This window comes from Corvus kubaryi, unplaced genomic scaffold, assembly GCF_017639235.1.
Source record: "Corvus kubaryi isolate FWS band 111438036 unplaced genomic scaffold, C.kubaryi_AGA036_p1.0 37300, whole genome shotgun sequence".
In the NCBI taxonomy this organism is placed as follows: Eukaryota; Metazoa; Chordata; class Aves; order Passeriformes; family Corvidae; genus Corvus; species Corvus kubaryi.
The window spans coordinates 8,434,395-8,447,812 of record NW_024581093.1 but is presented as its reverse complement, the minus strand read 5'-3'; the positions used below and the strand labels follow the sequence as shown (position 1 = coordinate 8,447,812).

General features: G+C 41.4%; 1 protein-coding gene across 1 annotated transcript in view; it reads left to right on the top strand.

Annotated features, from left to right (window-relative positions):
• The first annotated feature begins 17 nt into the window (after positions 1-17).
• Positions 18-13,418, top strand: part of LPCAT2 (lysophosphatidylcholine acyltransferase 2) — a 29,966-nt gene continuing 16,565 nt past the window's right edge. The window contains exons 1-7 of the mRNA XM_042027489.1: positions 18-185; positions 4,849-4,988; positions 6,015-6,232; positions 7,456-7,568; positions 10,176-10,236; positions 11,254-11,312; positions 12,503-12,537. Coding sequence (XP_041883423.1) covers positions 66-185; positions 4,849-4,988; positions 6,015-6,232; positions 7,456-7,568; positions 10,176-10,236; positions 11,254-11,312; positions 12,503-12,537 — 746 coding nt within the window. The 5' untranslated portion in view covers positions 18-65. The remainder of the gene's footprint in view (positions 186-4,848; positions 4,989-6,014; positions 6,233-7,455; positions 7,569-10,175; positions 10,237-11,253; positions 11,313-12,502; positions 12,538-13,418) is intronic.

Sequence of the window (13,418 nt, the reverse complement as noted above, 5' to 3'; positions counted from 1 at the left end):
GGGCAGGGCCGGCCGGAGCCGCTGAGCCCCGGGCCCCGCCGCTGGCTCATGCGCAGCCGCCGGGGATGGCTGCGGCGATGGCGCCGCGGGTGCTGCCGCTGCCCAGGCAGCACTCCTTCAACCCGCCCACCGTCCCCAACCCCTTCGTGCACCCGGGCCGCCTCAGCGCCGGCGACAAGCTGCGGGTAAGGCTGGAGCGCGGGCGGGAAAGGCCGCCGGGGCCGGGCCGGGCTGCCCGGGGCTGGGATGCGAACGGGAGGGCGGCGGCGGGGCGGGCACGGCACCCCCGGGCACGGCACAGCCCGGGCGCGGCTCTGAACCGGCGCTACGTGCCGCGCCCCGAGCTTCCGCGGGGCTGTCAGCAGTGCCGGGTGGGGGGCACTGGTCGCTTTCGAGCCCTCCGTGGCAGGGCAGAGCGTGGTGTGAGCGATCGAGGTTTGAAAGTGCCGCCGGCAGCCGGGGCTGCGGGGCCCGGCCTGCCCAGCACCGCCCGTGCCCAGCGCCGCGCCCGCAGGAGAGCGCAGCAGCCCCGACTCTGTTCCACATCTACAGCTCCTGGCTTTGCCGGGAACTGGCTTCTAGTGAGAACATTTCCTTCCCCTGTACGGCATAGGTTGCTTCCTGATGTAATCCAGAGAGCAGATACACGAAGAAGTTATGTAAACGGTCAAAGATGCAAAGGGTGATCAGCATAAAAAAGTCACTGTTTTTTGAAATTAAGTTCTTCAGCCTTTCACAGTCCACAAGCTGCACGCTTGCTCAACGCACAAACAGACGCTTATTGACTTCAAACTCAAAACTTTTAACACAAGATTTAAAACAAAAGCTTGCATTTTTAAGTTACTGTTACCATTTTAGCCATAATAATATATCCTGCTTTTTTCCTTCAGGAGAAAGGCTTGGATACAAGATACATTCCATACAAAACTCCGTAATGCACCTGGAATGAAAAGCACCCATCTGGGTCAGGGCCTGGTGCTAGTGAGCTGAGGAGCAAAACACACACAAGAGTTGTAAAGCAAAAACACACACAAGAGAGAACCTTTTTTTGTATTGTGGTTTCTGTTCTGTTCTTTTCCCACTATGGTCATAAGGTCTAGGATACTTCCTACTGATTGCTTTGTCCTGTAAACCTCTGCTCCTCTCTCGCTCAGCACTGCCAGTCAGACCTGCTGGGAATCAAGGCCTTACCAGACAGTGTTACTATAGACTTCAGAAAAGGGAAGTTTCCCTTCTCTTTCCATTCATGTCAAGTGTAGTGTTTCTCCATTCTTGCATGTTAAAGTATTGTCTTGTTATGTCCCCCCATTCTGTATTATTCCTTTAACATACACCAATACAAACATATGATTTCAAAACCCTCTTTGGGAGTCCACAGCACGATTTACATATGTTGGGGACCTGGAATGTAAAGGCTGCTGTGTGCCTGATGAATGGAGCTTGTAACTGAGACAGGGTAGCTGTTTGCATTTCATTCAGCTTTAAATATAGAAACATCCAGACTGAAAAGTGGAATGAGAAGATTTTACAGTTTCTTGCCAGTCCTTGCTAATAGTTTACAAGCCAATGAGATTTTTGTCATTCTTTCTAATGTGCAAAGCAATGATCAGTTGTGCTGTACTAAACATCTTCATGTGTGAAACAAGATTTTAAAACAGTTGTCAAATACTTCTGGTTTCCATCCTCTTAATTGAAGTTGGCTGCAATTCATTGTTGAGATTTTTCCTGGGGCTTAGTTTTAGTTCTTTTGTTCCTGATTGCCCACTTGCTGTCCTGCAAGAGCACCTGCAAGTGCAAAGCACAAATTCTAGTTAAGTCATTACTGGATTCCAGCTTATTCAGAAGAGATGTTCAGTGGACTTCTGCAGTGGTTAACTATGTAATAGCACAACCAGCATGCTAAAAGCGGTACTTTAAACCCCATGCTTGGAAGCAAGCAGCTGGACTGCCTGGCAGAGCCTTGACATCCTCTGGATGCTCATGGAACACAGTCTTGCCCTGTGTCCTGCTGTGGGGGACAGTCCATCTGATCACATCTTCGGATGTCAAAGTATTTCAGTGGGAGTTGGGCTTCATTCCGGTCCCCAGCCTGCTCTGCTGCTGCTTCCTGGGTAATTTGACAGCAGCTGTACAGAATTTCTAATGGAATTCTGTGGCTTTCTGATAGACCTGCTTTTCCACTTTCCAGGTTCGTGCCATCAGTGGAAGTATAATCCCATCTATTGATCAAGGGTCTGTCAGCAATGGGAGCGGGGCCTGGACTGCCAGGACTACTGCAGTGACAGGATATGCAGTTATTGCAGACACAGTTAGCAGAAAGTACACAGGTGATTCAGTACATGGGAAAAAATTCTTTGGATGACTCAGAATAATTCTATCTTTGTGATTACTGTACAGAAACTGGAATGGCTTTGATCCTACTCAGTAGTTACAACTGTATTTTCTTCTGTATGTTTTTCTCCTATACTTTTCCTTTTCTAGTCTATCTTGACCTTTCTCTTTTCTGTCCTCTTACCCTACTCTGCTGCTGATGGAGCAGAAACCAACTCTGCCTCATTACAGTCACCTAGGAAGCCAATAGCTTGCATCAGCAAATCAGTACCACCTGTGCATCTGCCTAAAATAGATTAATGAATTTATTAAAGTTTTGAAGAAGGAATTCTTTTGCTTTTGCTAGTGCATCCTTTATTTTTCATTATAGGTCACTACATATATATTTTTTTTTCATAAAGAAAAACATTATTTTAAGTCAAACCACACTGATTTATGTTTACGCTGCCCATTTTGGATAACTGAATGCAGCTGAAATGTTGAACTGGACTATAGATTCTAGTAAAAGAAAATGCACATCGAGAAAAAAAAAAACCCACATCTGATTTTGGGAGACAAGCAAGGAGTCTTTGTTGGTTTATCTTCCTGCCTGACTTTTCCAGATTTACAACAACTGGCACCAGAGTGAGTGGGAAGAACAGATCTCTAGGGTCAAACCTGTCATGCTCATTTCTGTGATCAAGAGCAGTTGCCTGTTGTCCATAGTTATGGTTAAAATTCCATAGCTAGTTACACAAAACTGTTACATAAAAGAAAGAGCTAGTCAGACCTAAGTGTTCAGATCTCTCCTGGAAACATGTTGTATGGCAGTGCTTGCAGAACATAAACATCAACACAGTGTACCTGCTTATCACGCGTACCTTAATTTACTCTGTGTATCCACTCTCATGTTTGGTCTGTTGTCACTGTGCCTGTGGTAACACAGAAGCGAGTCCTGAAGTCCCCAAATTTATCTTAATCCTCGTCAGTGTCAGAGGGTTTAGAGCCAGATGGCAGAGCCTCTCCTGAATATTGACAGGAGGAGGGTGGGAGGGCATTACATGAAGATGGAAGGGATTTGGTGAGGAGGGAAAGGAAAATTAGAAGCAACTGACTCTGTCAAAAGATTGGATGAAGTATACACTAAGATGCTTATTTTCAAATATACTACACTTGTTCCTTCTTAAAGAGAAGAGGTAAATTAAAATCCACTGTGATGTTAATAATCACAGCTCAAGGAAGTTGCAAATTATTTTGTAAAACTGACTTCCAAAAAAGCGTTGCTTTTTCTGTACAGTAACAGGCCACTGTTAAAGAGCTGACCAGAAAGGTTGATTTTGAGAGAGGAACACTTGGTCAATTTTAGATTTTCTTTAAAAACAGTAAAGTATAAAACGTAGTAAGCTCACAAGTAGATGTTAAACTCACTTAACTCTCCTTCAGCAACTTCTCCCGTATGCCTGAACTGGTGGAGCTGTCAGTCTGTGACCAGTGACACACTCTCAGATAAGTTTCAAGGGACTTGAAGAAACAGCTCAAATAAATTTTTAAAAATCACTATTACAGTTCTTTTGCAGTGTGTTTTGTTCTGTGCATAGGTTTACACACAAATTGATCCTCATCAGTGAGTGGCAGCTGAGCTGGATTAGTGCCAAAGGGAATTGAACTCTTTACTGGTTTTCCAGGAATGCTGGGCTCTGACCTGCTCACACAGCTCACCTGCCTCCCAGCCCTGGCCTTGCTCAATCTGCACAGTGCTTGTTGCACCATGAAGGCCAGCCGTCAGGATACAGTTTCTAACCTAATGTGCTGGAGTAAAGCAATTAAGAATTTCTTCCTGCCTTGCCCTGTGCAGAGCTGCCTGTGGTACAACATTGGGCCAATACACCTGTTTCCTGGAGCTGTGCATGAAACTATGCAAGCTAAAGATTCCTTTGGGAGGGCTGGGGATGATGTTTGAGGATTATTTGCAACTAGGGCAACTAAAACCTTGGTTTTGCTTAAGTCCCAACTAGGGGAAGTAGTTGTGTTGTGTGTGCACGGCTCCCTGAAGCAGTAGTGAGGATCACTTGTAGCAATATTGTGACTCAACATAAGATTTGTCATTTGAAAGGGCAAGAGTACAATTAGTCATCTTTATGATCCCACTTGACTTCTAGATAGACAGCTAGTGATAGAAAGCTCTGTAGTGGAGATTTGTGTCAGCTGGGCAGACTCATCTGAGCTGGTTGTGTGCTGCAGACCGGGACCAAATATAGACTGGAGCTGGAAAACTTGGTTTACCCTCTGTGTCTAGCTACATCCAAGTCAAAAACTTAAATACTCTGATATTCCAGTTCTACCTGAAATGGGAACTCAAAAGTGAAAATGAAATACCGTGAATGACTTCCCATAAGAGCACTGGAGTCATTAAAGCTTTCCTTACTAAATCACAAAGCAATAATGGTAGTACTTTAAAATCCTTGTAAAGTAGCTACAGATAGCAGTGTCATTTCTGTTGATGCCATTTCTTAAGATTTTTCACCTCTGTTTTTCCAGTCTGTGCTCCAGGGGATTATTTTGCTTCCCCTCCGTGCCATATGCATCACATTTATTTTACTGCTAGCTTGGCTGGTCGCATCAATTGCAACTTCCTGTCAGCCTGGAAGAGGATTTCAGCCACTGGAAGGATGGAGGAGGTAAAAAAGTGACGAATATTTGTGAAAACTAAGCTTTTTTTTTTTTTCCTAATAACACAAAGCTAGGGTCTAAAGCCTTTTTTTTCCTTTCACTCCTGTTTGTGATTGAAGAGGATTCCTCAGTTTTACCCATTTATATGAAGCAATTTTTTAATGAGTGTATTTTAGAATAGTGGAGCTTTATAAATAGGTAGATTTTCAGTTGTCTTGAGGCTAAAAAAAAATTTGTATTAAAATATTTGTAGACTATCTGTAAGCCAGGACTTACTTCAGTAATAATGCTAACAGGAATATTTGAGAAAATAAATTCATTAAGCAAGTATTTTGTAACATGACATAGGCTGAGCTCCTGTGTAACCTTTGTCATTTCTGCTATGCTATGATTCTATGACAAAATTAGCTTTGAAAGCTCTCTCAGCTGCATTGCCCTTGAAGTGGTATTCCCCAGCTGCTTCTGTGGGTTCTGCGTTTCAGTCGCTCACTTCTGACCTCAAAGTACTGAAGTTCCCTTCTAGCCACTGCACTGCAGCAGGAGGAGGAGGAGACACAGGAGGTGAATTCTAAGAGCAAAAGGTTACAGAGAGTCCCATGAAAGGAACATGTCCCCTACTGTGGGAAAATGTTCCAATAAGGCAGCATTGTCATTTAATCTTTATTGTTTAAAACTGATAGTAAAAGAACAGTATCAGTTACCTAAATTCGTACAGAAAGGACACTAAATCTGCAAATTACTCCCCTCGCAACAGTGTTATGCTACAGTGCCATAAAATACAGCATGAGAAATAGTGTACCTGGCAGGAGGGTTTCACAAGGTGGTGTACATTGCCTTATCTTTCATCAGGACAAGGTGATGTCCCCTTCCCCACTTCCCCTTTACCCATACATTCTCCTGGTGAGTAGTATTGCTTCCCTGTGTGGGACACCAGTGCTGGTTAGAACTAGGAAATCTGTTAGGGGATTTTCTTTTAAAGTAAAAATAAATCCTGACTGTAAACTGGATGATATTTTTGTGGTTTTGTTTCCAAGGAGGATGATCCAGACAACCCTCTCCGGCCTGACTCGTACCGCGTACTTTGTGATGGGATTCCAAGTTAAAGTGAAAGGGAAAGTAGCGAGCCTACCAGAAGCCCCAATCTTTGTCGCAGCTCCTCATTCAAGCTTTTTTGATGCCATTATTTGTGCCCTAACTGGAATGCCATCAATAGTGTCTAGAGCAGAGAATTTGTCAACTCCAGTATTTGGCAGTAAGTATTTATAAAAAACAATTTAAAAGTTACAAGTCAACAACTTGACATGGGGCCAAAAAATTTACCTCCTGAAGTAATTCAAGGGCAGACTTTTAACCTCCATAGGTTCCAAAGATACTGACAAATTATTTCCAGTGAAATCCCTATGACACATTACCTTTCTGAATTGGTAAAAATGCCTAGAAATTATGCTGTTTCTTTTCAGGTATGAAATATAATATCATTTTAAACTTGTTTTGTACTGAAAGCATGTTTTGCAGCTACTCAGGCTGGAAGCTTTCTCTTTAATTCTCCCAGCAGTAGCTGTTCCACTGCTGTCTTTTAACAGTATGGCCCACAAATGTGAGTGAAGGTTATTTCAAAACAGACCCAAACTACAGTAGTCTGGAAAACACCACATTTATAAGATTAACCTTGCAGGCACTGTTACGGATTTTTTTAATGGGAGCAAGACCAGGAAGGAATAAAAGAGGAGTTACTCAAAAAGGAAATGCAGGGAATGGAAAAGATCAGATGAGTCATGCTTCTGTTATTTTCTCCTCCTTTTGGCACAAAAAGAATCCCTGTTTGCATTATTGCTGGAATCAGCTGTAGACTTTCTGCTGGCCATACAGTAACCCCGAAATAAATACAGTAGACAACACAGCAAAGTGTCTTTGTAGAAAAGAAATGAACAGAGAATATATTGATTTTAGCTTAAAAGCACAGGATTGGGACAGAGAAGATAATTCTTGGCCAGGTTTCCTATCACAAAGGCCCACACATTCTGATGCAGACTTCTGATTAAATGAGGAGGTTTTTTTCTGTAATTTACATAGAAGCTGTGCATGCTTTGTAACTGAAAAGGGATGGCTAAAACTACATTTTGGGTGCAGTCTGTATGAGTTAGGCTTGAGCAGACACAGTCAGGTCACTTTCATAGAATTGTGGGGAAATGCTTAGTGACAAGAGCAATATTATTAGAATGTTGGGTGAATTTTGCATGCTTATATCTACTGTAAAGCTCCTCAGCTGCCAGGCTGGGTATGTCTTCTGTGTCTTACTTCCCATTTTGCAGAAAGAGGAGAATAATAACACTCTTATCAATTTAGTTTGAAAGTTGTTTGTGTGCAGTCTGTCTGCTAGTATATGAATAATAAGTTTTTGCTACAAGGAAGCCTTCAACCCACGTGTTTTCTAAGCACTAGTATAAGACAATTTTTTTTAAATCTGTTTCACAGCAATTTTAAGTTCCCTTCAGCCTGTAGCAGTTTCTCGTCAAGACCCTGATTCACGGAAGAACACGGTTGCTGAGATAACCAGGCGGGCATTATCAAGAGGCCAGTGGCCACAGGTAATAAATACACTACTTAATTCTCTTCTATCATGTATTCCTAGTCCCTGTTCATTGTGCATCACAGTATCACAAGTGCCCAGCTGGATAGGATTCTTAAAATGTACAGAAATAAAGTCAGCTCTCAGGTATATTACTGGGTTAAGAAAGGAAGAGTCTGGTGCCCAGAAGGAGTTTTGTTGTGACAAATGGATCAGTTAAAATCCAGCCAGTACCAATTCCTGTTGCAAATGCAGATGCTCTTGACTTTCTGTTTTTCCTTTTCAAGTCTTAACATGCTGTTTTCAGTGTAGCAGATGAATTTCATTGGTATGTGTGGATCAGTATTCTGAAGCTAGACTATATAGCTGTGCTCACACCAGGTAGGGGATGAGCAGTTGATGAGATGGGTAACTCAGATTGTCCAAGATCCAGTACAAACAGTACTTTAGCTCAACACATCAATTTCTTACAAAGAGTATAGCTGAGGTGAGGCTTGGTTCTCTCTTTAGGTTAATAATGCACTAAAGCCAAGATTTTCTTCACAGTGTTTCTTTCCCATGGTCATTCCTCAGCAGCAAGCTGCTGTTCTGCTTCCAGGTTGTGGATGGCTTTCCATCTGGAAGAGCTAATGGGGCAGGGGCTGATCAGGAGGGAGGAAAGTGTTGAGGCAGCAGCTCTGCTGCTTATATGAAAAGCAGAGGGCTGGGATGCAAATCCACATCCTTTGGAAGAAGGAAGGCTGGGAGTAGTTGTGCAGCTACTGACATCTCTTTTGGCAGGGCCTTTCTGCTTTCTTCTTGGTGCATTGACTCTGGTCTCACACTGCCTTCACATACTACAAATACGATGTCATTGCCATGGTGCTGGACAAATCCAGTCAGTGATACACGACCTTTCTCCAAACATCTTCTGTGCAGATTAGTGTATAAACTCATGCTTTGTGTTTTGAATTACTTCTTGACTTGTTTTCTTGGGGGTTAGTTTACTTAAAAACAGTAAGTGACTGGTTGAGTAGCTGGAGTTACAAGGTCTCTTTAGTCATAGTTGGATACCCCCTAAACGACTAGAAAAGTTAACTTTTCTTTCACTTTTGGTCCACTGAGTGGCTTTTGAGGAAAATTAAGTGGCAAGTGAAGATACTGGACTTCAGTAGCAGGTACCTCTGTGACAGTTAGACCTGCTGTTTACTGCTCTACTTTCTGAACAGCCTCTAGAAACAGAGACCATTCAAGCAGGGAAGACAAACACTTGCCATTTTTTTGTAATGGCATTATTTACACATCGTACATTTTTACTTCGTAAGTACATTACTAAAAGCTTTTTTAACATTTAGGCCACTTTAATTTGACTCATAAGTGCATTTTTGTAAGCTGCTGTAAATAATATTAGAGCCTCCATTATTTTTTAAAATTTGTCAGTTTAACATGCACATGCCAATTTTTTTTAATACTGGGTTTACAGACTACACTGATGCTTATGATTTGCTGGATTGTTATGGGTGAATGCCCTGGTAGACCTTATCTCTGCTAAAAGCAGCATGGGCAGGAAAGGGAAATGGGCTCCTGCACCACTGCTGCACTTGGGATGAAACCTAGATATGTATTGTGGCATAAATAGATTATGAGTCAAGTAATCTGGGAATCTCAAGACTGAGTCAGCAGTACAGCTGAGGGTGTCACTGGGTGATTCCTAGTCCTGTGCCCTGGCCACACTTTCCGATTACAGGATATGTAGGGGCGGTCTGGCTGTAACTTGCTGTGTGCAGCTGCTTCTGTAATACCCTTGAACAGTCCCTGTCCCTTGGGTGTGACCTACTGAGGCCTCTTTGGCAGCTAGCCTTGACCCTTCATTCAGACTGAAGTGGGAGCACACACCTTTAACACTTGATCCAGACCATATTTTGTGCTGGGGTGTTTTTAGAATGCTGCTTATGATGGTGTAGTGATATGAGAAATACAGAGCTTTCTTGTATTCCATAAGGGGCTGGATTCAGTGTGTCACATTGCAGTGTACAGACACTTAATGTACTGTCAGACACGAATTCAGAAACCTTCTGGGTGTTGGTGTGTCTGAGTCACTGACGTTCAGAGGCTGCTGTGGTGTGTAAATGCCTTCAGAGCTCTGCCTCACAGCACATGCCTTCTCTGCCTTTTGCTCTGCTAATCAAGCTGTGATCTCATCACAGCTGGCATCTCACTGATAGGAGCTCCGCCTGTAAATGCCCAAGTACCTCATGCACTTCCTTTCAGCCCAGGCTCTTATATTTATACACCCAGCAGCTCAGTAAGGAACTGCTGTCAGAGGAACAATTTTATTATTACCAACAATAAAATTACAAGTGAAACATTTTTGTATCATATTTCTGAACTGATAAAGGCCTTTCCCCAGAGCTCTTTTCTTAGAAAGCATTGGTTTCCAAATCAAGATGGACCAGGTTAATAATATTGTGAGCATCCTTCATTAATATGTTTGTTTCCTTCAGAAACGGTAATGATATTCTTGTAATACAGTACAGCAGGTCACAGAGCTTGCATAATGTCAGCTTGTGCATAACAGATACTAGAGTATAATCCTTTTATGAAATATATGTGTGTGTATATATATTTCTCTCTCTTTAAATCCAAGATACTGATTTTCCCAGAAGGCACCTGCACAAACCGATCTTGCCTGATCACATTTAAACAAGGTGAGAGATTTTGTCCCATTGTTGTTGGAAAATAATATGTGATGTTAATTTGATAGTTGTAGTAAGGACTGTACTTGTGAAGGTACATCATCCACAACAGCGCTGTAGTCATCACTTACATTATTAAAGTTTCAGTGGCACTAAACCCACTCTTTTATATTAGTCAGCTTACTTCTCTGGCTTGTGCTATTGTGTTGGATGCAAAATATCTACGATGTATATGGTTGGTTAGTTGGGGGATTTTCTGGGTACAGTTTTCATCTAATTTATTTACTCAGAAACTCAACAGTGATTATTATGAGATGAATGTATGAACTTACTCACATGATGTTCTTTTATCTCAGCTAACAGTTGGGCTGTCTTAGATTCCTCTAAATTATGCCATGCAAGACTTAGAAACCAAGTTACGAAATGTCTTTGCATAGTGCTTAGGAAGCCAGGACAACAAATCATTTTTCACACAGAAGCATAATTCATTGCATGGCTGATCATTAGATTGTTGTGCTGTCCTTCAGTTAAGAAAGGAGAACAACATGACTTTAACTGTTTTACAGTATCTTGGGTAGAAAAGTTACAAAACCACTACTACATGCTCAGATCCATATCACTTGTGATGATCAGAACACAGAGTGAATCAGGAAATGCTCAACAGCCCTGTGAGCATCTCATCCTTTGAAATTAATGCCTATCAGTGGGGAGATAATGCACAGAAAATGAATTTCAACAGTCCAGGAATCTTAGGCAGCTTTCTCCTTGAAATGGAGCCAAACCCTCTTCTGTTGTGACATCTTGCTAGTTGTGCTGCTGATCTAAAATAAAAAACCAAAAACCCAACCTACAATATACATAAAACCCAGACTGAATAACAAACAAAAAACTGAAGAAGAGCACTTCTCATTCTCCTTGCATTTTTAAAAATGTCTCCTTCCAGGTACCATGTCTGAAATAAATCACTTAAAGCTCCCAATTGCTGTATTAAGCTTAGTTGTAACAATCAGTTCTAATTTGTGGCTGCAGGCGCCTTTGTTCCACAAGTCCCTGTCCAACCTGTGTTACTCCGATACCCCAACAAACTGGTAAGCAGAACATTCTTCTCTGACTCACAAATAATACAGAAGGCAAAAGTCTGACTTAAGTGGTACCCACAATAAATACTTTGCATTGTCACTGAAGAGTATATTGTCCTGAGCTTTAGCATTGAAGAGCTCCTGGAAGCAGCCAAGCTTCCCAAGTGTTACCGTGGTGTAGTTGCTATTCTGACAGTGAAAAAATTACTGCTGGACTTCTTGGCTAAAGAGGGGAGACAGGAAAGTATTGCAGCGGAAGTTGGAAACTTCCTGCAGTGCCATGGAGCCTGTACTTTGAAGTCTGAAATGGACCCAACTTCCCTGTTAGTCATCATTTTTGGTTAACCTCAAGACAGTCTTACTGCAAAGGGACTTGCAGAGTTTCTGAACACAGGCAAAGCTGAGCCATGCAGTACATCCAACACCCCTCCTCAGGAGGGCAGCTTTGCAGATGTTCTTTTCATGCAGCATTCCTGGTGCGGCTCCACTTTACTCCACGTGTAAGGCTGGGACCTTTTCAACTTTTTTTAAATTATCTGGTCATTCAACAAATCCAGGAAAGACCAAACTTTCACTTCCTAATGTTTTGTTAGGATTAAAAATATGGTTGCTATTGTTGTTATTTGCAAAGACTCCTTTGTATAATCCTTTTACAAATGAATTTCAAAAATTAACCACTCAAGGGGATTGGTATCGCATTTCACTAATAAGATTTAAGGATCTGCCAGTACACACTGTAAAAATAATGTATAAGAAGTAATAAATACAGAGTGAGAAAAAAAAATTAAAAAAAAAAATCAAAGAAAAAGCAGGATAAATTATGCAGAAATGTCCTTAGGAAGTAAATGAGACATATTTATGGGAATGCCTCTCTAAAGGGATGGGTAAGGCTCACTGAAAAAGTCTTACTAATTTTTCTTTTCCCTACTTCTGTTGTTTAGATCAGAGTGAATGATTTACAATATCTAACTAACTATAAATGTTATTCCCAATTGTTTATAAAAGTCTGCCATGCTTACTTCCAAATTTTTAAGGCAAGGAATCCTATCTGCCTTAACACCTTTATTTATTTTCACTACAGGACTATAAAAACATCATCCACTTTTACTGAACTTGTGCCTGTTTTACATTGTAACTTATCTGCTCGCTAACTTTCATCTGGTTTTGTCATACATTTCTGTGTTTTATTTTTTCCTTAGGATACTGTAACCTGGACATGGCAGGGCTATTCATTGTAAGTTTCTTAATCCTACTGAAAATTACATACAGAAATTTTTCCCCTGTTGCTAAACAGTCTGCCAAACAGATTCCACTAAGCCAAGACACATGTTCTTCTAGATGTGTTTTTATGAGAGGGAAATACCTGGGGATAATGCTGTCATGCAGTAGATTTCATATCTGAATGGCTAGAGAAAGGGTTAGCAAAGGAAAGTATTATTTCCAGTTCTGCCACTCTTTTTTTTTTTTTTCCCCCTCCTGTTCGTACATTGCACTAGACCAGAGGAAAGAAAAGTATTAAAAAGCCTTCACAACTGCACTGAAAATACGTCAGGAAAATACTTTTCAAACATTCATTAAAATGTGCACATTCAGAATCCATATACCACATTTTCATGTGGAATATGTAGTGTACCTAAGTACAGTAGTTCCAATTTACTAACATTTATAAGGTAGCTAATTTTGAAACATCTGGACTAGTGGAGCAGATCATAAGCACCTTCTAAACTATCATTATAAATATATATATAAAATCCTAACATCTGCACACTTAGACAGTGGACATGATGAAAATGTCCATTTCAGTTTCCCAAGATTTTTTGCTGTTAGTACTACTGCTGTTACATTTATCAGCATACTGGGACTAAGGAACATTGCAAATTCAGTACATACTACAGATTTCCTCTATGGAGGATTTATACTGGAATATTAAAATAGAGCTATATCTTCAGTTATGATAGATGGATAGGAATTGGCAAAGAAAGAAATGAAATCAGAGGTATTCCCATGGGAGGGAGGAGGCTGCCCATTCACTCAGAATGGAGAAAAGCTCTAAGCCTGGTGGCTGGATGGTGAAGGCTTAAATCAAAACCTGTGAGCAGGTGAAAGGAACTGCTT